Below are 22812 nucleotides of genomic sequence, written 5' to 3' on the forward strand. Positions count from 1 at the left end.
AGTTTCTCCATCTCCCTATCTCTCTCAAAGCTATTTCAGAGTGACCCCTCAGTCACTTATACTTTTGCCAATCTTGAAATGACAAAGAGATTATAACTCAGTTGATGCTAAACCCCTTTTCCTCCATCTGACTAATGGGATCTTATCTGAGCTATAATCAGCTGTGGTATAGCAAATATCTCCTTCATTCCACACAAAATAAGACAACTGAGTGTCCCCTATTCTGTGTCTTTTAGTAGAGGAAGCATGTCTTTATCTAATGATTTTCCAAAAAAAAAAAAAAAAAACCTTTGAGAGGTTGCTATGAAGTGAAGCTACATGAGGTCAAATTGATTATATAAAAAAAAAGACTAGACAACAGCCCTGAACAGGTCTGAAAGCTTCCCAAATGCCTCATCCCCATTTCTCTCTTTCGTTTAAAAGCAACTATGAATTGTGAAGGGGAAATGATAGCATCTCAAGTTAGCACGTTTTCCGGTAGCTGCAGCTACAATTGCATATTGATATAACCGCTGAATTGAGTGATGGGGAAGATAAGCTCTAATAATGAAAGCAGGAAGAGACATGGTAAAGGACAAGATGCTGAACCACTACTAGAGGGAAAGCAAGCAATGGTTAATTTAAGCCCAAGAGGTAGGAAGCACATTGAAGTGAAAATCCTCACCTATGGCAAAATGGATTGCTTTCAAGATATGCAGAGGTGAAGTGAGGGAGGGAACCAACTTGGATATAAATTCCACAGAAGCAGAATTAGGAATGACTCAGCTCGCCCAAAACACTAGTGTGGGATTAGAAAGCTTCAGAATTGACCTTGAAGTGGTGCAAAACCAAGAAGACACTCCCTGGAAAGGGATTCAATGAGGTCCGCTGCAGCGTATTTCATATCATTTTAAGTTTTCACAAGAGTGGGACAGAGAGAAAATAAATCTGAGCACCCAGCATCGATGTAGGTTGTCCTAGTGGTAGGAGTAGCTATTTCAGAAGGAGTTAGTAGTAGTGGTCTCCAGGAATATAGAACAATCTCTTGATAGATCAAATTGCTTTGGCTATATATCACGAGCTGAATAGCCTCAGAGGGCTATTTCAACTATACTGACTCAACGGAGAATCTTGCAACTGCTCCAGAACTAAGAACAACTTTAAGTTGCAGGCTGAAACAAACTTCAAGGGCAAACAAGTATCTCAGATCCCATATAGAGTGGACATCATTGTATCAGATATACTTCTGCTAATGAGATTGCTGCTGTGTAATGATGGATAATGACCATATGTGTCCTAGTATAATCTGATGGCCTCTGTGTTACTAGTGGAAATGCTGTATTTTGTTCTGCATACTTGCTTTTGACTATCCTCGCAGAGCACTGTTGAGAACAACAAATGACTTTTAATATATTATAGAGCAGGAAACAAAGTGTAGCAATGTTTTGTTTTTATTTTTATTTTTTTAAATAGCAAACAGCTTTCCATAGTTAAATTGAACACGTATTGTTGCTGTTTTTCAACATGAGTAGGAAACAAACCCCAATCCAAGCCATTAAAATGGAACAGAAAAGAAATAATTATGTTAAGAAAAAGCAAAACCAACCAACGCTCCCCCTCTCCCCTATGTCTGGTTTGATATCCAGCAATGGTATGATTTCATTGCCAGTAGGTTTCCACGGTCTTGAAGGATGTGCAGTGCACTTCTCTTAAGTTTGATCGTTCAACCTATTCCTGGAGCAATTTCACAAGTGAACGATGACAGAAGAAATAACTAAATCTACAAAGTGAGACAGATTTGAAACCAGACTCAAGTTCTGTTGGTGCTCTATTACAGCCACTAGTTTTGACAGAACTTAGTAGTAAATCTATGAATCCAAAACCTAAAACGAAAGCACGCTACCCATTGCAGTTTGAAATCCTGGATGCAATACAATGTGTAACTTGCTATGGAAAACAGTACATTTACAGCATAAAAGCCCCCTGCATAGAAATTGCTCATTTTCACTCTTCGGTATCCTGTTAGAGTTCTTGTGGAAACTGTAGTTCTGTCAGGTGCAGAGATGTAGTTGACAGGTTCACTGCCATTAACTTTTAGAGTTCCTTGGTTGGGAATTAAAGAGGCCGAACCATTACAGAGGCTTTACATTTGTACTATAGCCATTCAGAGAGAGCCCTCAACTTGTTCCAATAGCAAACTGGCTTTGCTCCATAGTACTTCACTTAATCTTGACAGCAGCCGATGGTCCAAAATGCTGACATTATGTTTATTATTACTTTCAAAAAAGGAGAATGGAAGCAGATTTTCCAGTAACAGTCAATCCAGACACACAGACCAGTTTCACTGGCATCTGCTTCTGCTGAAAAGAGCTGAGACAAATTCAGGATTCTAAATTTACAAAATAAACACTAGTTCGATTACCTAATTAGAACATTTAAATTAGAATATACAACTGTCACAGGCTTCTAAATTAGGTTGGAGTCATTGTATATACCCATAGAAATCAATAGCAAAGCTCCAATTAATTTGAATATAAAGACAGCAAATGTACATAAAGTTGCAGCTTTAACCATATTGCTAAACTACATTTCTATGCAATTATTGGTAAGGGAAAGGTAAGCTATTATTCAGATGCCTCAAATTATTTTTTTATATGTTCGTGGGTGGGCCTGAATTTTGAAGGGCCATATCCTATGGTAAAAAAAACCAAAAAAAAACCATTGGGCTGGACCAAGCCAGATCCAAATGTGTATTAACTTAACTGACCTCAGTAGAAAAGTGTAGTTAAACCAACCGGATTTTAAAAGACTAAAATCTGTATAGATCACAATTATTATTGAAACAATTTCATATCTGAATTCATGGAATTACAATAGTTCTAATTTTAAATGTGACATACTAGTCCTTGGTTGTTTCAAAACTGATGCTGTACAGATGGTCCATTTTGCACATTAATTCCATTTTCACATTACTTTTAAATTCTATGTTATTCCATCACTTACTAAAAATAGAGGTTTTCCAGCAGTTATTCCATTTTTTAATTAAAAAAAATCATGTACAGGTATCTTCTGATATGGTTAAAACTGCTCATATTGTTTCCAACAGCAAAGCTTCTTTCTCATTCACAAATTTCCCCTTCCCTAAATTTTTTTAAAAATATTTTAATTACTAGTAAGTTGACTACATTTTGATTAAGAAAGAAGGGGGGTTAGAACCTGAAAATAATAGCTTAAATTCCAGATCAGTTCCCCCTGCCCCAATAATGGGCATACCTCTGATGCTAAAATATCATACAATTCTTCCACAACAAATAAATTTGTGGGCTGAATCTTATTCAATGCCAGGAAACATAATTGTTTTTACCAATACTATTATTATCAGGAGTCCCACATCTGTTATGAAATAATAGGAATGTACTTCATTCCACAGTGACTGTACTTTTTCAGCTCCTTAGAACTGTGGAAGCAATATATTTTAGAATAGGTACAGCCAGGTTCCTAAAACTGTCCATAATCCTTAATGACCAAATTGTCTTGAAACGTCAGCTACTGGAAGTTGCAAAGAATCAATTTAATGTTGGATAAGGTGAAGGAAAGTAGTACTGGTACTATCTTTTTTCTTTTTTTTTTGCACTACCGATTCCATATGCAAATTTATTTCAGGGAATATTTCCAAGATTTTTCCATATGCCTCAAAGTTGTTCCAGAAGAATCATGAGTATGTGTACTTTATTTCCCTTAAATAGAGACCTAATTTGTTGCCCAGAACTGCAGGCCACAAAAACCTGCAGACTCTTGGAGAGTACATCAAATAATCTTTGAGGATGGATGCAATCTAGAAACTGCCAGTTGGTCATTTTCTTCTAGACTGCTCAGTACAGATTGAGGAAAATACTCCATTTCCTCCAAATACAAATTTTTGATTTTCATGTTGCATGATCAGAAGCCTCAGGAGAAATCGTGTAGGCAGTGCAAAACAAACCCAAATCACGTGCACATATATTGTGCATGCCTCAGTCACGCTTACTCTCCAGCTGATTTGGAAAGGCCTTGAAATCTCTCTCTCTCTAGAGAGAGAGGGACGACTGAAAGCAGGATCACTGTGAGAATAATTGTTAAAAGACTTTTGTAGTGCCAAACTAATAATACATTTTTCTGTGCAGACTAAATGTGAATTCAGCATTAATATTTGTGGCACAGCACAAAGCTCTAAATTTAGATTCTCTGTTTCTGCAGAAGGTAATACATGTATCCATGATGTGGGTAATTTCTAAAATTAAGAGCATGCAAAATATTCAAAATGAGCTCTTTCATTTACATAATCTAAGGGCACATGTTTTTATTTTCTCTGTACAGATTTGATCAGAAGCGTGTTTTTTATCACACACAAATCATTGCATTTGCTGTAGAATAATGTAGCACCATAACTTTTGCCCTGAGGATGTGACTCTTTCCACACCAGAGGTTTAAGAGTGACTAAGCGTATGAAAATATACATATTTCAAAATGCATTTTGTAGCATTTTGTAGGTTAACAGCTTTAAAGATATGTAGGCAAGAAAAAATGGTGCAGAATTTTTCAGTATTGTAAATTCTACTTGGATGCTGAGCCTTAACCCGAATGGACCCATTGAAGAAGCTCCTTTAAAAAGTTAACTTCTATGAAATACCATTGTGGTGTCTCTAATAAGGCTATTATTTTTCAAGACATATTTTACATAACTACCCTAAATGTCCTCATTTTACTTTATTTGAATACATTCAAAGGCTATTATGACAGCTGATTCTAGGCTAAAAGTGCCTAGTTAGATGACAGGAAAGTTCAGTTTTAGTTCAAAAGCAAAAGTAACTCATCGGAGTGAAGATTTAAGTTGTTCTTTCTTTAGTATTTTCTGCTGTATGTATAGTGGTCTATAGTGTTCCGCTGTAGTGTAGAAACACAAAAGAACATGACAATTATGAGTAGTTTTGGTTTGCTTACATTAATCAGTTCTACATTGCTACTGGTTGGTGAGTCACATAAGACAAGGCATAACTTAAAGCAGAGAAATGTTTTAGCAATTCTGATGGTTGACCAAAAGACAAGAAAATAGAGCCCTACATAATCAGCCAACTGAGCTGGTGACTGAGTTGTTGAAGCATGCCACAAATCCCTTCATAAGCTTCTACTTCTAAAAAGGTGTAATGTTTTTAAAATAAACTTTAACATCAGAGGGTTTACCTACTTTGACTTTTATGTCTAGGTATTACAGCATACAGAGTCAGTCAAGAAGTATTTTAGATACAAAAATAAGTAAAAAGGAACATCTAGAGTAAATCAAGTCCCATGTATAGATTTTTTTAAAAAAATCTAGTGGCAGATGTTCCCACGTATGTATTATATTTCCCTCTGAATAACAAGCATTTGATACACTTCAATCTGAATTTCCATTATTACAAATAGTCTTCCCTCCCTACCCAACCCAATACTCTACTGATTGTGCCCTCTGTAGCTAAAAATATAACTTCCATTACAGGTCTATAGATAGATAATAGCTTCTGTTTTAAAAGCTGGAAACAACTTGACCTATTGATTTATTTCACAGCATATATGTTTTAAAATCTAAATTGATCTAGTGTGGTAGACAGGTGGTTGCAACTCCTTGAACAGAGATGGAAATTGTACTTGCCTGCTAGATTGTCCCATGTTTTAGCTAGCGATCTTCCCTGGGAAAAACAAATACAAGCACACTTACCCAAGAAAGGAAAGAAAGAAGGAAGGAAGAGGAAACGGTCAATGATCTAATATACGCTAATCATCAGAAAAGGCCTGCTCTTCCAACCTCTTCAAATGTCCTCCCTTCTCCCACAAAGAAATTATCCTCTTTTCATTTCCCTCTAGCCCCCAATAGAAAAAAAACCTGTATTTCTTTAAAAGAACACAAATAGACACTGTATTATTATTATTTGTTATCTGTTGGGGTATAGTGTTCCCCATATCAAATGTGTTACTTTGAGATACATCCAGCCCCAATTATCCAGATCTTATTTTCCCACCCACCCTAACTTTTCAGTGAGACAGCAGGTCCCAATACTAAAGCTGTCTCATTTGGTCATGGATTCTTTCTTTTGTCAAGTCCTGCAGCTCTGGGACCATCTTGTTCTTAAGAGTTGGTTAATCTTGAACCTTCCAATCAGGGAACGGTCTTTCATTAAAGACACCCAGCATTGCTCCAGTCATTCATTTCTGTTTGCAAAGAAGGGTCACTGAGTTCAAATAGTGGATCCATGTTGACAGAATTTGAGAGGTAATCATTTCTCCCTTCATCCCAGGGATGCTGAAGAAAAGAAGTGGCAATAAATGTTTCATCAAAGTCCAAGCTACTCTGGTTAGATTCTGTGAGCACGTAATCTTGCCCAGCTGGGCACCACTCCTGTGGGCAATCGATATGTCTTCCATGCACTGTCAAGTCTACATCCCTGGTTATCGGGCTGATTGGAGGAGTAATTTCTAGATCCTCAAAGGTAGAGAAATCACCATTTAAGGTGGTATCAAAGATAGCCTCCCAGTCAAAATCACCTTTGAGAGAGCCAAGCTCTGTCTGTTCTTCCTGAGTAAGCATAGGGGAGCTGGAGAAGCGGGCTGCCTTATACATTCGTTTTGGCAGCGGCTGCTTGCGTTTATGGCTCATTTTTCCATCTGCTGGGTTCCAGTTCTGGTCACTGGTCACTTCTTCAAATTCTTTGAGCAGCTGCTGGGACTCTACATTGATCTTCAGGATGCTGCTGTTTTTCCAAGAGGTTGCCGATTGGTGAGCTGAAGAACTGGAACTTGCATCCTGTTGGATTCTTCCGGTAAAGGCTGGATGTATCTGCACAGGGGGCATCCTGCGTTTTTTGAAAGCTCCGTTCATCAGTCTGTCTGCGTACTGAGGATCAATCTTCCAGAAGCCACCTTTTCCCGGTTCATCTTTCTCTCGGGGCACCTTGATGAAGCACTTATTCAAGGACAGGTTGTGCCTAATGGAATTCTGAAATTTAAAAGGCAAAGCTTAATATGAATTGTTCTGTAAAGGGTGATAATTTGTAGGGCACCTCTCTCCACTGACATGAATGCAGTTGACTATATAGACCCTTTGGGATTACTATGTTCTGCTCCAAAGGAAAGATGGAACCCTGAAATGGTCTACAAGCTAAAACAGATCTGGTTCATTATTTAACAAGTACATTACTCATACCAAACTATAAGGATCTGAAGATCATTGTCTTTAAGATTAACCAGCCTATCTTTTAATGAATGGGTTAAATTCATATTGTGTTTTTAGTGGATGCCCTGCAAGTGAACTAGGGTAAAAGCCATTTAGCCATTGAGTACAATCTCCTGCGTATTGCAGGAGCTGAAATTAAAACATCTCAGGCAAATAAGAGGGTTATTATCCTCTGATTCCATACTAGAGTGAAGGGGATCCATTATGTCTCTGAGGAATTGGTTCCCCTATTGAGTTGCTCTTCTGCTCTTCTGGAAGTTTTTTCAGATGGACTTTGCTTCTCTGTAATTTAATTTTCTAGAAGCTTTATTAAATGAAAAATAATTTTGTATATCACTAGCAACTGTTTTTAAGGTTAAACGAAAGAAAAGTCAAACAGAATATTGGTATCCAGGCTTTATTTACTTTCTATTGTACAGGTAGGATGGATTTTCCAGGCTGATTATCTTAAAATGCAAGTTAATAATGAACTATGGGAAAAAGACATTTTCCACCTGAGTTATAGGTTTATACCTGTTTTAACTGCTTAAGGAACCTTCAACCTGCAGCTCACTTATGTCTCTAATACTTCAGAATTTTGAAAACCACTCTTCCTAAATTATACATTGTTTAAAAAGATTAAGCAACTAAACAAGTTTTTAAATTCAAATTAATGACTTGAGACAAACACTGAATTATAAAACATAAGGAGGATCTCACTCTTCTCAACCTCATATTTCTAATATTAAAGTGATACTAGTTCTTATCCTTCATACTGGCAAATATATAAATTTCAGCTAAATAACTCAGTCCTACATTCATATTTTCTAAATATAATTCTATGGTTGTATATTTCTGTACTTTACTGAAAAGAGGGGTTGTTGTTGTGTGTTTTTTTAAAATCCCCCTATATTTCATCCCTTACTAAAAAGTAAGAAATGATTTAGTGCACAGAAATAGGAACCACAGCCAGTATTATTTCTTTAAATTAAGGTTATGTTTATGTCTTGTAACTTAAGGAAAACAAAGTATCAGTGAGCTTTTTTTTTTTTTTTTTACCTCTAATGGACTCTAAAATTGCATGCAAAAATAAAACTAAACCATGATTTGTTGAATAAGCCAGTGCCAATCTGGCAGAGAAGTAAAATAATTCTGGTTCGCCTGGCCAATTCTTGCTTTGTTGCCTTTTCTTCTCTTCTGCCAGAATACAGATGCTTCCCTACTTCCCAGCAGCAGTAAAGAATTAATCTGCCAGTCTGTGCGTGAGAGGTGTTTTCTCTTTTTTGTATAGTGGGCTCTTTGCTTTTGTGTCTCTGGAGTTTTGTGTGTGGTTCTCCATTTAACCTCTCAATATGTGTGAGAATGTGGCTGCCAGAAAGAATGAGAAATTTTTGGGGAGAAACAAGCAGGCTTCCTTTATTCCGAGGAGTGGTTTCTCTGGTGGCTAATATGTACTGCCACATACTTCTCTATTTTGATGAGAAACATGGGTAGAAAATGAAAACAATTAATCCGGGGTTCAACTATTACTTGCTATGATTAAACCAGTCATTCATTCAGTCAATTTCAAGACCAGCTTTGCTGTAAAAAAATAAACCGTGGTTTGTTTTATCACCTAAGGTGGAGTCATTTTAAAAAATCACATCAAGCAGATTTCCTCACTAGTGCCATAAAGTATCTTCATAGTGTCACCCAAGTGTGGCTGAAGTGATATAATGCCTGTCCTTGCAGTTGTAACTTTGGCACAATGATGTTTGGGAGAACCTAAAAGATGCTGTAAATTGCCAGGGAAGAAAATGTAACTTTAATCAAAACAAAACTTAGATTAGTGCCCAGTGTGAGTCAGGGCTGTCTGTTTTCAGGAGTCACTGGTGAATTCACAGTTCCTGTTTCATGGATTTTAGGTATGCATAACCACAGCAATTTACAACGGAATGGAAAACATAATCTTCATTCCATACCTTCAGTTTTGGGGGGAAAGGAACTTCCTTGCTCTCACAACACTAGAGAGTAAAAAGACTAGCTAAATATCTATTACAATTACATGATGGCCAGAAAGCCAGCATTATCAGATTCCACCCCCACCCCGAAATACATCTGGGCTATTTTAATGTGCTGTGGCCCTACAGATAAGAACAATGTACTGTTGGATTTAGTTTAATCCAGGACAGATATAGGTAAAAGTAAAGGTTCCCCTTGCACATATGTGCTAGTCGTTCCCAATTCTAGGGGGCGGTGCTCGTCTCCATTTCAAAGCTGAAGAGCCAGCGCCGTCCAAAGACATCTCCATGGTCATGTGGCCGGCATGACTAAACGCCGAAGGCACAGGGAACACTGTTATCTTCCCACCAAAGGTGGTTCCTATTTTTCTTCTTGCATTTTTACATGCTTTCGAACTGCTAGGTTGGCAGAAGCTGGGACATGTAATGGGAGCTCACCACGTTACGCGGCACTAAGGATTTGCTGAACTGCCAACCTTCTGATCAACAAACTCAGCATCTTAGCCACTGAGCCACAGATACAGACGGGCCCACATAAAGAACACTTATTTTACCCACTTGCTTGCCTATTGAATTATATCTGCACCCCTCTGTGCTACATCTCGGGCATCCAAAGATCATCTAATCATTTTGTTGAGCTTTACACAAAATGGTGCTCGCGTTCACAATCAAAATGCAAAATCATAATGATCAAGAACCTCAATAGAGACTGATCCCCAAAAGAGACATTTCTAATTTTACAAAAGAAAGAATGTGTGTAGAGTGGTGGAGCCCAATCCCCAAAGAAATTCAGTTATCCAGTAAATAACTTGGTCTTTCAGTACACAAAGCCAGGAGGGTGTTAAGAGATTGGATATGGTGGAGGATTGTGTGTGGATTTTTTTTAAATGTTGCCTAGATATCTTTATGCTTATTCATCCATAATCCTTATTGCCAAAGAGCAAAAGCAGGACTTGAATGCCTGGAGGGCTAAATAAAAATCTATTCCTCCAGGCTGAATTCCCTGGGTATCTTGGCTCTTTTCCAAAACATACAACTGACTCCCACAGGAATCTCCTTCCATCTCCCCACCACCACTCCTCCGCCTGCCCTGCTGATGGGAGGCCTGACATTTTGACTTGGAGTCTGTATTTACAGGAATGGGAGTTAGTGAGACGGGTGAGAATGTGGACACCAGTGGAGGGGGGGGGGAGAGAAAGAGAGAGATAAATTATTGCAAACAAACTGATCTTGGATGAGTTAGAATTTATTGTATAATGAAATCTTATAAGGGTCAGTGAATACTCCCTTCCCTTGCCTTAGAGTCATTTCAAATTTGCTGGGCCGTCGACAGCTGCTTGTGCCACAGCTAATTAGCATTTTTATAATTTTCCCTGCAACTATCAGCCAAACCACCTGCATCTTTGCAAAGAGATACTGAATGTTATCAGAAAGAAAGGAAAAGAGAGAAACAGGTGTCTAATCTAACAGGTTGCACATACCCATAAGATCAAGCTTTTCTTTCCCATCTCTCTTTGCAAATGTTAACGTTCACGTATGTTATTTATTCTTAAAAAAAACATAGCATCTCTCTGTTCTGTAAGAATCTCATGGGAAGCCAGGAGATTTAAACATCTGGCAATATGCTAAAAAACCTGGTACTGTACTTAATGTTCATTAATTTTTAGCTTTGTGCCCTTTACTCATATTCTAGTAGTTGTTGTTCTGTAAACAGAATATAAATTTTGATTCTGAAAACTTGTGTCAGCCATTAACAAAAATCTGAGTCCCTCATTTAGTCACCTATATAACAACTATGGGAGCTTTAGGTGATGTTTGCATTATTATGATGCCATTCTGCCAAGTTCATGGCTACTTTATAGGTTATTTCCAGTTTTCTACATATCTTTATTTTTTAAATTTTAAATAATCTATCTATCTATCTATCTATCTATCTATCTATCCATCTATCTATTGATCTATCTATCTATTGATCTATCTATTGATCTATCTATCTTATCTTTCTATCGATCTCTATCATCTATATCTATCTATCTATCTATCTATCTATCTATCTATCTATCTATCTATCTATCTATCTATCTATCTATCTATCATCTATCTATCTATCTATCTATCTATCTATCTATCTATCATCTATCTATATTCATCTATTTGTCTGTCTCCCTCCTTCTCTATCATCTATCTATCTATCTCTAGTATCTGTCTATATCTATCATCTATCTATCTTCTATCTATCATCTATCTATCTATCTATCTATCTATCTATCTATCTATCTATCTATCTATCTATCTATCTTCTATCTATCTATCATCTAATTTACACAGCCAACTAACATACAAAAAGTGGCTATGGGCTACATATAACAAAGCTAAAACAATGATAGAAGAATAGAATAGAATAGAATAGAATAGAATAGAATAGAATAGGACAGAACAGAACAGAACAGAACAGAACAGAACAGAATTAGAAAGAACCTTGGAGGCCTTCTAGTCCAACCCCCCTGCCTAGGCAGGAAATCCTACACCACTTCAGACAAATGGTTATACAACATCATCATTAAAACTTCCAGTGTTGGAGCATTCACAACTTCTGGAGGCAAGTAGTTCCACTTATTAATTGTTCTAACTGTCAGGCAATTCCTCCTCAGTTCTAAGTTCCTTCTCTCATTGATTAGTTTCTACCCATTGCTTTTTGTTCTACCCTTAGGTGCTTTGGAGAATAGTTTGACTTACCCCAGTTCTTTGTGGCAACCCCTGAGATATTGGAATACTACTATTATGTCTCCCCTAATCCTTCTTTTCATTAAACTAGACATACCCAGTTCCTGCAACTGCTCTTCATATGTTTTAGCCTCCAGTTCCCTAATCATCTTTGTTGCTCTTCTCTGCACTCTTTCTAGAGTCTCAACAGCTTTTTTACATCGTAGTGACCAAAATTGAATGCCGTATTCCAAGTGTGGCCTTACCAAGGCATTATAAAGAGGTATTAACATTTCACGTGATCTTGATTCTATCCCTCTGTTTAAAACTGTGTTGGCTTTTTCAGCAGCTGCTGCACACTGCTGGCTCATATTTAAATGGTTGTCCACTAGGATTCCAAGATCCCTCTCACTATTATTACTATTGAGCAAGGTACCACATATACTGTACCTGTGCAGTTTGTTTTTCTTGCCTAAATGTAGAACCTTACTTTTTTCACCATTGAATTTCATTTTGTTAGATAGCGTCTAATGTTCAATTTTGTCAAGATCCTTCTGTATCTTAAGCCTGTCTTCTTGAGTGTTGGCTATTCCTGCCAGCTTGGTGTCATCTGCAAATTTGATGAGTTCCCAATTTATCCCCTCATCCAAATCACTGATGAAGATGTTGAAGAGTACATATAATACTTATTATATGTTACATGTAAGTGTTACTTTCAATATTGAAAACAGCAATATTATAAAAAGGATTTTTCAAGAATATTCCAGATTTCCTTTAAGCCTAAAAATTTTATCCACAGTATATATGCGGGTTTTCCAACAAATTACTGAAAAAACAAATTATGTGACTCCAGAAATTTCATCAGATTAACATTTTTATCACTTAAAGATATATGGAATTTGTTCAGATTTAATTTAATTTAGATTTAATTTAGGACATATTAAATTAGGACTAGGGAACTGGTACACTCTAGACTTTGGGACCAAAGGGAGTCCAATATGGAGGGGAGCCAACATCACCTGGCGGGTGACTTCTTGATGTAAGAAGCCCTCTACTTAAGAGATCAAACTTCATTTGATGATTATATATTTTGTTGGGATCTACCTAAAATTACATAAATATATATGTTTGCATATATAGATGAATGACAGTAGTAGGAAGCTGCTTATGGCCATATCAGGATATAGAGGGACATAGAGATGAGCAGAAAGTTCTTTTTAAAACTTTCTCAAAGAAATGCATCCTCTTAATAGGTCGGAAGTAATGTCAATCAGCCCAAGACATGACATTCCTGTACGTAGATAGATAAAACAAATAAATTATCATAGATTTATCTTCAAAAACAAACTTACAGGAACACATATCCCAGTAATATCACCAAATAAGAACAATTTACTGACATAAATGTCTTACATGAGGAATCTCTACACCCTTCTTCCATAGTGGGAATTCATGACATGAAGGAAAACAAGTGCATATATGAAATAGTTGTTTTGTGATCAGGATAGGAATTATTCAATATATTACAACAAAGTCATTATTGGCAGCATAGTGGCAACCATAGAATAAAGACTGACCATAGTCAATTGGTCGCACTTCAGAAATTAGGTTGAATTTGGACATCTGTGAGGGTGTTGGAAAGAATTTCAAGTGGTGTGTTGGTATCTTTGGACAGGCAATAAAATTGTATTACTCACCTTTGGTATCTTCACTATAATATCCAGCAACTGACTTACTACTAATTAGTTACAAAAAGAGAAAATGTTAGCGGTTTTCTCTGAGATTCTCTGCTATGCTGAGATTCAACATTACACCCTAATCTGTAATTTTACAAATATAAGGGAAGTCGGATACAAGAATGCCTGAACGAAACACATTTTATTTTGGTTGAGATTAATTGGGGATGGTATTAAAAAGATTTTTGCTTGTATTATGTTGGCTTTTAAGTATCCATCTTCTACTGGGAAATGTGGGCAAATCACAGGCAGGAATCGTATACACTAAATTAAATTATGTTATTTGTCTGGCTTTGCTGTGCATTATACGAACTTAGCGGCTTGGATTTATAAATTATGTCTTAAAGTAATGTGTAAATCCACAATGACTTACTCAACAAATAGTGAATTTATTGTGATGCTTGAAATAAGCTACACTTCTACAAGCATTGAAATTACAAATAAACGAGATGTACCATGTCTCCTTATATAGCATTCAGCCAAAATTGAATAAGTGCATTAGAAAAGATCTGGCTATTACCCCTTACTTGGTCTTTTCTGGTTTTCCTATTTACTTCACTTTGGCTCAAGTATATTTTAACAAATCACACAGAATCAAGAATAGGATTAGGTGTGACAGCTATGGTAGTAATTGGAGATTCAAAAAAGTATATGGCAGATTCCTATCTGTTCCTTCTGGGCACTCCTAACTAATGACTCTTTGATGAAAGTGGCTATGACCAGTACTGACATAAGATTCAACTGTAAGTTCAGTTGGCTTCTACATGGAATGGGGGAGGATGCCATCTTGTTTTCTGCTTCAGGAAACAAACCATTTTGAGCTGTTCTTGTGTCGAATAAAGTAGCCCATCGCTTCTGTTCCCTTATTTTCTCCCAGTATCTTTTCTCACATGCTTATTACTAATTCTTTCGCATCTTTCTTCGTCTTCAGTCCTGTGGAACACCAGATGGCATCCAGCTCTTTCCCTCGTATATAACTGATATAGCCAGAGCTTTTGATCTTCCCTCTCCGATGAATTAAAGGAAGGAGAGGGGGGGAGGGATGAAAAAGAATCTTCCTTAGGTCAGATTACCAGTTAATGTGTACTTTCCTTTCCCCTGTTCCAACTCACTCCATAACCAGCAAAGGATGGTTGCTTTAAAGTTTTCTTGATTACAGTGGCGTTAACCTGGTTTTTCCTGCTTATGACAAACCAAAATCTGGAGTATAAAAATTGAGCACTAGAAGCTGAATATGGACTGCTTTTTATAGCAAGTTGCCATTTCCAGGTTCTTATGGAGAATCAAGATATTTCAAGATACAGCAATATGTTAATGGCAAAGCTAACAGCCTTCTCTTTGGGCCAGTGTAATATCAGCATTCAAAAGCCTAAACATTCTAAAAGCATTTTAGTTAACATTAGGGTTCAATAATCCTTCCTAAAAAATATAACTATCCCTGGGGGGGGGGGGAAATCAACTGGCCTCTTTTCCCTGTAGATAATTGTCTTATCTTTTGGATCTACATATATTAGTGACTAAATGGATTAGAGGCATCCAGTGTATGACAGAGAGGTAATAGCTTCCACGCAATTTTTAGATGCACAGTTGACATATTATTCTAAGTCATAATGTGTATGTTTGGGGTTCAGTGTATTGTGTGAACCCAGCCAACATGGTTATAAATAATAGTTTATGGTGCAATGACTCCAGTAAACTGTACTTTGTTTACTAATCAAAGACAGTTAGAGAAGAAACCCTAGAAGTGTTCCATTGGCTTAAGACCTTCTCCAGTCTTTGTACAACATACTTTGGATGCCTTTTATTAGAAAGGGAATCAGAACAGAAGTGTTTGAGGTTTGAAAATAATGCTATTAGTCTATGCAAGACTTAAAATCTTGGTTTGCCTCCTATCCCATAGAAGGAAGGGTGACAGGCCACATTTTTTGTACCCCAATGGTGGCTGAATCAGTGGATGCAGTCGAAGGCATACTGGTTTATACAATAAATAGACCTGGCCATTGTGAGAATCACTATCTGATTTCTTATCTTTTTGTATTTTTTAAAAATAAACCACAGTTAAACTACTTAACACTTGTCTTGTCCACTACATTTCATTTTTCAACTTTTATTTCTTTATTCATCCCTCATTTTCTCTTACACACTTTCCCCATATTTTCTGTATATTGTCTACAACAGCCTTCCCAGGTAGCTTGTGGATTATGGGAATTGCAATTTGACATATGTGGACAACTTGGGGAAGGCTGTATTTGGACATGATTTTTTATATTGGCATTCTGATTGTGTTTGTCTGTTTTCTATAACTACAACAATTAGCCTCTGAATAATCCACAGTGTTTATCCTTCAATGGGAAGATAATGGATAACTACTACCTTTAAAGGAAGAACATGCCTGTTTATATTGTTTTGTTTTCTCATTTACAACAATCTCTTGTGCTACTAAGTGCTTACTCCAAGCAAAACACTTCAATAGGAAACACACCGAGCAACAGTAATTGTACTCAAGGGAGAAGGAAAGAGAGAAAGGTTCAGCACGAACACTAAGTGCCGTTGGTTGCTTTCTAATGTCATGGTGGGTTGTCAACAAATCTATTCTACTCTCAGAAGAGTGTCCTACAGCCAGAAAATTTAGCAACATGGTTCTCATATAAAATGGCAAAACTGGAAAAAAAGAAGTATGTTACTTTTTGAGGAAATTTGGTCCAAAAAGTAAAAAGCTAACTATAACTTAAAAGTGCTAAAAACTGTTTGTAGATCTAGCACAATTGCTTCTGAAGTCCCTGAACATGTAATTTTAGAAGTTATTCTTAAGCTCCTGATTTAACCTGATTTATCTAGCATGCAAAGGAATTGCACTGAAAGTCGTAGACAAATTTTCAGGACAATTATAAGCCATTACTACTGTTGGATGCATTTTGAATGGAAAGCTAGCCATTAATTCAAAACTATTGAAGTACACAGGCACTATACCTTCCCATACATAAGTAGGTGTCTTATTCAAAATACAGTTGCCAAAACAGACATTTTCCTAGTCACCTACCTGCCATGTAGGGTCAGCATGCCGGAAATAGCAGAAATTATCAGTAATCCATTTATAGATGTCTGAGAGGGTGATTTTTGTTTTCTTGCTTGCTTCCATTGCCATACAGATGAGGGTAGCATAAGAGTAAGGAGGTTTCACATGAGGGTTGGTCTTGTAATCTATGTTTTCTAGTGGCTGGCCTTGTAGATGTGCAGTCCTGGATGTGGAAGAGGAAATTGGCTTGCCAGGGGTATGGGGCATTCCCATGCAAGCTGGATCACCAGCTAGGGGAGAACATGGTGCAGCCGAGCCAGGTATTTTGTGATAACCATGAGGATCTGTGCTGCATAGGGAAGAGGATGACTTGCCCATGTTTGCATTGATGATGGAGAATTCCTGAAGCCACTGTAGACTGGTCAAGCTGTCGTCCAGGTTGCCCGAATCCATCATGCTGTTGTCCTGACTTTTTTCTTCCTCTGACTGCATATTTAGCCAGCCGTCAGTCATGCCAGTAGAAGCCAAAATAGGCAGGTCCAACATTCAGGAATTGTGGGAGAGCAGGAAGGTGGGGATTGGAAAAGAACGGGGAGGATGGGTAAGGGAACAATCCTGAAACAATAATATGAAGACGTTCAAGGTCCCTAACCACCAGGCAGCACACAGATGCACACTTGAACAAGTTGCTTCCCAGCCAAACATCAAAAAGCACAGGAGCCAAATATATACTGGATGTAACCCTAGAGAATGGAGTCACCCTCTCAAATCAAATCAAATCAAGTCATCCTTCTCAAGTATAGTAGCTAGCTTTATATAGGCCAAGTGATAATTTGGGTGGAAATCAACCAATTCCATTTGTAGTGAGGTTTTTTTCAGAACTGCCAAGAGTGTGAATAGCTTTGTCCCTATCAAAACATAGAAAGAAACATACCACTGAAATAATCCCTGATATTTCTCTCAAGAAATTGTAACAATTTCTTTAAATTCAGAAATTCCAAAATTGGCTCCTTCTTTCTATCTTTTACTTTATCACTCATGCTGAGTGATAAAGTAAAAGATAAACATTTGTTTTTCTTTTTTTTCCCCTGTGAAAATCGTCTTTGAAAAAACGAATGGAGATATGAACACATATATTTAAGACAGCAATTCTATATACACTTACCTGGGAATAAGCCCTATTAAATGCAGTGATATTTATTTCTAAGTAGATATGACTAGGGCTGCCCTACAATAATACTAATAATTGAATGAACATATCTTCCATCATCCCAATTAATAAGTATTGGTTGTATAAATTCTTTTCACAATGGATAGAACTGCCAATCCTATCCTGGGCATACAACATCCAGTACAAATGGGGAAGTTTTTTGTTGTTGCTGCTGAAAGTACCTCAATACAGAACTCATTATGCAATCAACCTCCGCCTCAGTTGAACAGTTTGAAAATTATTTCCACAGATGATACTTAGACAATTTAAACAAACTAGAAGATCATCTTAGCTGACTCACAGTTTCTTATAAGTTTTCTGGGCAATTTTAAGGAGGTGCTGATATGTTACAATGGTACCATTAACTGGGGAAATCAACCACATACAACAGCAATAAATACTTGTATTTAGGTGTACAGTATCCAGAACTAAGAAATGAAAGCCATGCCAAACACCTTCGTGTTAAAGACACAGGAACCCAATCCCAAATATACGACCAAGATCGTTACCTCTAGATAAGGTCTCCTCCACTCCCTTGAAATGAAGGTTTTTGCTCTTTTGATCATTGATTCAGAGATCAACCCACGATCCCAATTTGATGGGAAGGAGAAATTATATTCCTCCCAATAGAATGGGGGGTAAGAAACCTAAACGTCCCTCTTCTTAGCCAGCCTAATAAATAAATAATCCCGTCCTCTTACCTGCTCCTATGAAGAAACCCCCACCGCAGCCAAAGGTTCACAGCTAAACGGGGGCTCTTCGGTGGGGTAACGAAGAAAAAGGGGAGGGGGGAGAGAGGGGGGTTTCTACTGTTCTCCCGTCGGATAAATTATTAAGGCTGCCAGAGCCCTTTTATCCCAAAGGTACTGTGATTTGTAAGCAACAGAATGACTGTCAATAAGTAGCTGCTCGAAAAGGCTTCTCTGGATGCCATGGAGACGCTCCGCCTCTATAAACAGCTTCTGCCCTTCTCATTGGCCTTCGGGTCTCCATGGAGAGCGCAATCATTGACAGCCCCCCCCCCCCGTTTTCTGCTCAGTTCTATGAGTTTGCAACAACTTTTTTTAAATCCTCCATCAATCTTCCCTTTCCCGGTGGTAGGGTTTTTTGTTTTTTTTAACTACTAGTTAATTTTTAGTTGCGGGTCAAGACCGGCAACTAAATCGGAGACCACAGTTTTCCCGGGGTCACTCATGCTACGCTAACAGGACACGAACGTCTCTCTCCCCGTTTGGGCGCGCTGGGCAAGGCGGGAGGCGCTGGTTGGCTTCCCGAGGGCGAGGGATTGGTATGTGGTAACTACGCCGAGGAGGCGCTTGAAGCTTTACTGCTGTGAGTTTCATTAAGACAAATTAAAGTCCACTTGAAACGGGTCCCAGATGCCCATTCTTCTTTGGGTGGTGGTGGTGGCGAAGGGGCCCGTCTGCCAAGAACAAACAGCCCAGCAACCAGAAAAAGTCCATGCCTTGAAAAGAAAGGGAACCATTTAAAACGCCTGCTCCTTCCTTCCAAAACTTGGCAACCCTGAGTTGCTTTGCCCAGCCTCCTCAGGAACGGGCTGTTGTGGCTTCTCGCTTTCGTTTGCTTGTTTATTTATATAAATCATCATCATCATCACCACCACCACCATGATCTACCAAACAGTGCTTCTGTTTTGAAGTTGTCTTTTTCAGAAGAGACACTGCAGGAAGGGGATAGGACATTCAGGGTCAAAAGGGACATTCCTGCTCTTGAACTCTTGCCACAGCTGCTTTGACATTCTGCTTTTCATGAGGCTAAAAGACTTCAGGGACCAAATTGACCCCATGCCTAGAGCTCATGCAGTAAAGGGGCGCTCATGCGCTGAGGCAGAGGCATGGGGAGGGAGGAGTACACCAGCCTCCTTTCTCCCAGCCGCTGAGTTGGATCTGAAAGTGCCTCCCTAACCTTTATGTAACCTGATCGGTGGGGAGGGGGAGAGGTGAAACCAGAGCTCAGGTAAAATTAGGGGGGGGAGATGACAGACCCTCAATCAGAAAGATTGCAGCATCTTTCCCCCTTTTTAATTAAGAGGCGGGGTAGAAAATCTCTTCTTTGTCCATCTGTCCCGTTCTCTCCCTTGAAAAGAAAACATAACTGGGAAGGATATTCAATATTTATCACATTCTTCAAGAAACTGCAGTCAGCTTCTAGCACCAGGCCCTTTTGTTCTTCCAACTTCACTAGCCAAGGAAGAAAGTTCTCTGCTTGGAGCAGCCTTTCCAGCACTGCTTCTACAACACTCTTCTGTTTTTCATATCCCTCAATTCTCATTTAGTCGCATTTTGCATTTTGCAAAATGCATTCCTGCATGAGACATTGCTCTACAAATGGAAGAATCAACCTACCTTTTCCTGGTTATCCGTTCCTCTGATGAATTTTTGATGGTGAAAAGCCTTTTTGTGTAGAAAAAGACATTGGTGACATCATGAAATCTGACTAGTGGGATCCAGGCAATTCTGTTAATCAATCACCTTTTTTGCATTCTTTGAAAACTCTGTCAGGGATAAAGATGGAAAATGGAGAAACAGAAGCAGTCCCTCTAGGTAACAAAATAATGAAAACGAGGACCCCGTTTTTATTATTAGGGTTTTTTTAACCTCACCTGCATATTTTTGTTAACATAAGATGGCCTATATATTGTACATAATACGCCTTCCTCTTTCTATTTTCCCCACAACAGCCCTGTGAGGAGGATTGGATTGAGAGTGAGAGGGTCTGGCCCAAAATCACCCAGCTGATTTTCATGCCTAAGAAAGGCCTTAAGGAGGCCTCAAGGTCTTCCAATTTCTTGCCTGCAACTTAGCAAAATCTTTATTGGCTTCTGATTACCAAAATATGAATTAAGGTACCATAGTTTAGTTGTGATTCAAACAAAAGTGAGGGAGGCCCAGGTCAAATTCCTAAATAGTTTTTCTCAAACCTAACCTACTTCACAAATAAAACGAGTGGAAATTACACTCAAGTTCATGGAGGAAATACAAGGAATGAATCCAAAAGTCAGAATTACAAAGCATTGGAAGGCTTTCCTCTGGTACAAGTTCTGCTAACACAAAGACACACTCCTGCATTGAAGTAACTTCTCTGCACTGATATTTGCATACCATCCAGCTTATAAAACTTCAGACAATGCCTCTTTCTGGCAGTTACTGGTTTTGGAACTTGGCCCAGCTCAGCCGGTAAAGGTTGCAGCCCTGCCATTTGGTCACTCCCCAAAACGACGTAAAACGTGAAAGAATGCTCACCCACCTGCCTTCCCCGTCTCAACGTGAAAATTATGTGCACTCAAGTCTTTGTTGTCAGAAACGGTGGACTTCATCTCTCATGGGCCAGACTAAAAATGGAAATTTGGAGAGTTAAAACTTTGAGAGGATTCAGCATCCTGGAAGGCTGAGCTACTGTCTCAACTGCCACCCAGTTAGAACCTGTCTTGTGCTAAGGCATCCATGGCTTGAGGTTCAGATGAGTCTTCTTTTCATTTCATAAATAAAGGCAATGATTGGCACTTGAATTTTACTTCAGTACTGGTATGGGCTCAAAGAGGAGTTCATTCAGGTGTCCTCACTGTTTGCTTCTTTGCGCCCCTTCAAAATTTACTTTTTGCAGTAGCTATCTCATTCTTTTTAATAGTAGGCTAGACTTTTTAATATGGCAAAAAAGCAAAGACACTGATAATTTCGTTATCTTTTGAATTAATAAGGCACAGCTCAATTTGCAGACAGAAGTAGAATTGCATGGTAAAAAGGAAAAAGAAAACATACTTTTAATGTTGCGGTAGTGTTAATGTTGCTATCTATATTGCTTATAAAAATAAAGAAATCTTTAAGCTGCGCTGCTTGCTACTATGCAATTGAAAATGTTTATTTTCAGAATTACGGTTATTCATAAAATGAGAGCAAAATTTATGTTGACTTGCTTGCTTCCTTGTAGTTTATATCATGAGTGTCCAACCTTGCCAACTTGGCAACTTCCAGAACTTTTCAGCAAACAAAGTTGGACACCTCTGGTTTGTATTATTTTAGGTCAGGGAAATATTCACTTGAGAGTAAAACATTGTTGTCACCTCTTTTTTATTTTGCATTCTTCAGGAGGCAACACATAGGCCAGTGGTGGGTTCCGGATTCCGTTGCAACCAGTACGGTTGGAAAGGCCCCGGCATCACCCACATGCATGCACGCGGTGCGTGCATGTGTCCTACTTGTCAGCAAGGCTTACGCAAGCCTCCGCAATGCTCCAGCTGCTCAGCGGAGCATTGCGCAGGCATTGTATGCATCATGTGCGTGCACAGAAGCCTTAAAAGACAGGTAAGGAGCGAGGGGGGCCCTCTGGAGCACCGTACAGTACCGGTATCCGGTGCTCCGGGCTGGCTCCGGTACGTCTATACCGGGGCATACCGCCTGCAAGCCATCACTGACATGGGCATACCAGTGAAGACCCCAGATTTTGCTGAACTGTATCTCCTGTCCAGTGGTGGGTTTCAACCAGTGTAACACCCATTTTGCTGAGTGCGCACAGTTTGTTTCAAAACATCTCTAAAACTTGCCTTCTATTGCAGCTCCGGTGCAAGCAAAAGCTGAGGCGCGGCAATCCGCTTCAAAGGAAATACAGGACTAGCGCAGCGGGTAGGCAGGGCTAACTGATTGCTGGAATTATCGGTTCACGCGAACCTATCCCACCCCTGCTCCCTTCTCTCTTAACTATATTGATTGGGGATGCTGGGAATCCACTCATCTGGAAGACTGCATGTTTTGGCTTGCTTTTTGGTCAGGAAAGTATCATGAAGTCAGTATCATCACCATTACCTTCTTCATTTTCTTTCATGTTACAAGTTTTCAGACTTTGGTCTGCCTGGTTTAACATAAAAGGTGCTCCTTTTAAAACTTAGCATTATAGTTGGTTTTTCTCTCTGTTATCCTCAACTGCAA

General features: G+C 38.6%; 1 protein-coding gene across 1 annotated transcript; it reads right to left on the reverse strand.

The window, feature by feature from the left end:
* Positions 1–3599: 3599 nt before the first annotated feature.
* Positions 3600–20254, reverse strand: FOXJ1 (forkhead box J1). The gene is made up of 3 exons (XM_032212285.1): positions 20236–20254; positions 16684–17274; positions 3600–6988 (listed from the first exon to the last, which is right to left on the reverse strand). Exons 2-3 carry the CDS (start codon positions 17203–17205, stop codon positions 6170–6172), a joined length of 1341 nt encoding a protein of 446 aa, XP_032068176.1. The 5' UTR covers positions 17206–17274; positions 20236–20254; the 3' UTR covers positions 3600–6169.
* Between the last annotated feature and the right edge of the window lie 2558 nt (positions 20255–22812).

This window comes from Thamnophis elegans, chromosome 2 (genome assembly GCF_009769535.1).
Source record: "Thamnophis elegans isolate rThaEle1 chromosome 2, rThaEle1.pri, whole genome shotgun sequence".
Taxonomy (NCBI): Eukaryota; Metazoa; Chordata; class Lepidosauria; order Squamata; family Colubridae; genus Thamnophis; species Thamnophis elegans.

Coding starts and splice junctions, on each gene's coding strand:
- FOXJ1 (XM_032212285.1), bottom strand. CDS start 17,205: ATGTTGGACCTGCCTATTTTGGCTTCTACTGGCATGACTGACGGCTGG. Junction 6,989..16,683: donor ATGCTGACCCTACATGGCAG/GTAGGTGACTAG, acceptor TTTAAATTTCAG/AATTCCATTAGGCACAACCT.